Here is a 2375-nt window from a genome sequence, read left to right on the forward strand (position 1 = left end):
CCTTGTGCAAACGGGCAGCTACGCTGGCGCGCGAGGCTTAGCCGTCACGGCTGGGTCGTCAAGGCTGGGCTGGCGCTTCAGCTGAGCTGCCCGCACATTCTATCTATAGCGCTGTGTTTATCTCTCATGCTCTGGCGCTGCTGCCTCCAACGTCAAATACTGATCTTGCGCTCGTTCCTCGGTGAGCGTCTACGCATACTGATATTCGCTTTCCATCTTCCACATCCGACGTTCTCAGCTCACTCTATTTCCGACGAACGACATGGCAGAGGCAGCCGGTCTTGTTGTTGGTGTCGTCGCCCTTGCTGGCCTCTTCAACAACACAGTCGAGTGCTTCGAGTTCGTCCAACTCGGCCGCACATTCGGAAAAGACTTCGAGACAAGTCAGCTCAAGCTCGACAGCGCAAGACTCCGCCTGTCGCGGTGGGGCAAGTCTCTGAGTCTGGACAATGATGTCTGAGATACGGTATCACTTCAGGGGCGTTTTGCGTTGGAAGCAAACGTCAAGCACGCCGAAGCCTTGTTGGGTCAGATCGTAGAACTATTCGCGGAAGCTGAAGGCGTGTCAAACAGATACAGGGGCCGGACAGAGCCTCAGGACGGCAGCCTTGCAGTATACGATCCACAAACCGACCTGGATCCGGCGATGGCGAAGCTCCACGAGAAAATGCGCCAGCTAGCTATCGAGCGCCAGAACCGGTCTGGCGTACGGCAAAAGGCCAGGTGGGCATTATATCAAGAGAAGCAGTTTAGACGACTGATCGAGGACATCACCGAGTTGGTCAACGACTTAGACAACCTCTTCCCCAACACTCAGCAGTCCCAGCGTGAGCTCTGCGACATCGAAGTCTCTACTATTGGAGAAGGTCAAGACATCTCTGTGTTGAGAGAAATTGCCGCCGCCCAGGACAAGTTGTTAGAGCAAGCTATCACGAAGGCTGCGGAGGGTGCTGGGAAGTCGCACCACATCGTCTTTTCGGGCAGTGGAAACACTGGCCTTCAGCTGGGCCACAACTCTGGTACAATGTCAGGGTTTACATTCGGGAGAGGCAGCTGAAGCTGGTGAAAAGCGACACAGGATAGTAATCGGGTGATGTAGAGTTCATAAGCTATAGATGAATAACACTCTATGCTTGTCAATAAGAAAACAATGGAGAACACACTCGTGCCGTTTACAACAACTGCACGAGGGACGGACACCCTTCGCTGGGTAGAGCACGGGCGGGGCAGCGCGCTATCGACAGAGCGGGCTGGCAGCTGTGTCCTCCCGCGACTGCCCTGATCGACGCTGCTCTAACTACTGTAGTTAATCGCGCTCCACGACCTGATCCTCCACAACCTCTTGCTTCATTCCGTTCCGCTGCGATGCAGCCTTTCTAACTGTGGAGGCGGCTCGCGCGACACTAATATCTTAACCGCGCTGTACTGTATTCCAAGCTATTTTCAAAGTTATTTTCAAAGCAGTACAAGTGCGGCGCTCTTCTAGAAGCATCTACGGACAGAGAACTATTTTTAGCATTCGAGTGGGGGGCAGAGGGCATCCTCGCTGGTTGTCCGTTCGTGACTATGGTACCACCACGATCGTCGAGATGGATGCTGCTAGCAAGGCACTTGCAGAGGCACCCCCAAACGACGATAGAACATGGGCTGCCCGGGCCGATTCCAGCGGCATCGCGATTACCACGTTATACAATCGTTGGCGAGGGCGGCCCTCGATTCAGAAAAAGGCTGAAGGCCAACAGTACCTTACCGCAGAAGAGGAGAAAGCTCTTGTCGCGTTCTTGCTACTCATGTCTAGTTTTGGACAGCCTGTCCGCATCAAGTACATACCAACGCTAGCCTTCAGCATCGCCCGACGTCGATCCCCCGCGAGTAGACCGAACAAACCTCCCGGTAAGAACTGGGCTCAAGCCTTCGGGAAACGCCACCCCGAGCTCAAGTCGAAGAGAGTAAGATTCATAGACTGGAAGCGCCATGAGATACACATATATGATAAGATCACAGAGTGGTTCGATGTTATGGGCAAGGTGCTACGGGATCCGGCTATTCTGCCGGAAAACGTATATAACATGGACGAGACAGGTGTCATGCTAAGCATGCTGGGCTCTGTCAAGGTTCTTGTAGGTAGAGACGACGTGCGAGGGCATAGAGGCGCGGGTGTCAAGCGGACCATGGTTACCGCTATAGAGTGCATCAGTGCTGATGGTAGGTCGCTACCACCTCTAATCATCTGGCCGGCCGCGACACACCGGAGCAACTGGACCACGCACCCAACCCCGGGGTGGCACTACGGAGTTTCCGAGAATGGGTACAACGATTCCAAGATCAGCCTCGAATGGCTAAAGCGCGTCTTTGATGTCGAAACTAGAGCCCGA

At 54.3% G+C, this 2375-nt stretch overlaps 1 protein-coding gene across 1 annotated transcript; it reads left to right on the top strand.

The window, feature by feature from the left end:
- Nucleotides 1-262: 262 nt before the first annotated feature.
- On the top strand, nt 263-1057 carry ALTATR162_LOCUS9808 (uncharacterized protein; the record flags this gene model as incomplete). Its single annotated transcript, XM_043317444.1, has 2 exons — nt 263-454; nt 509-1057. 2 exons carry the CDS (start codon nt 263-265, stop codon nt 1055-1057), a joined length of 741 nt encoding a protein of 246 aa, XP_043173379.1.
- Nucleotides 1058-2375: the final 1318 nt, after the last annotated feature.

Source organism: Alternaria atra (assembly GCF_907166805.1).
Source record: "Alternaria atra isolate CS162 genome assembly, contig: 32, whole genome shotgun sequence".
Lineage (NCBI taxonomy): Eukaryota > Fungi > Ascomycota > Dothideomycetes > Pleosporales > Pleosporaceae > Alternaria > Alternaria atra.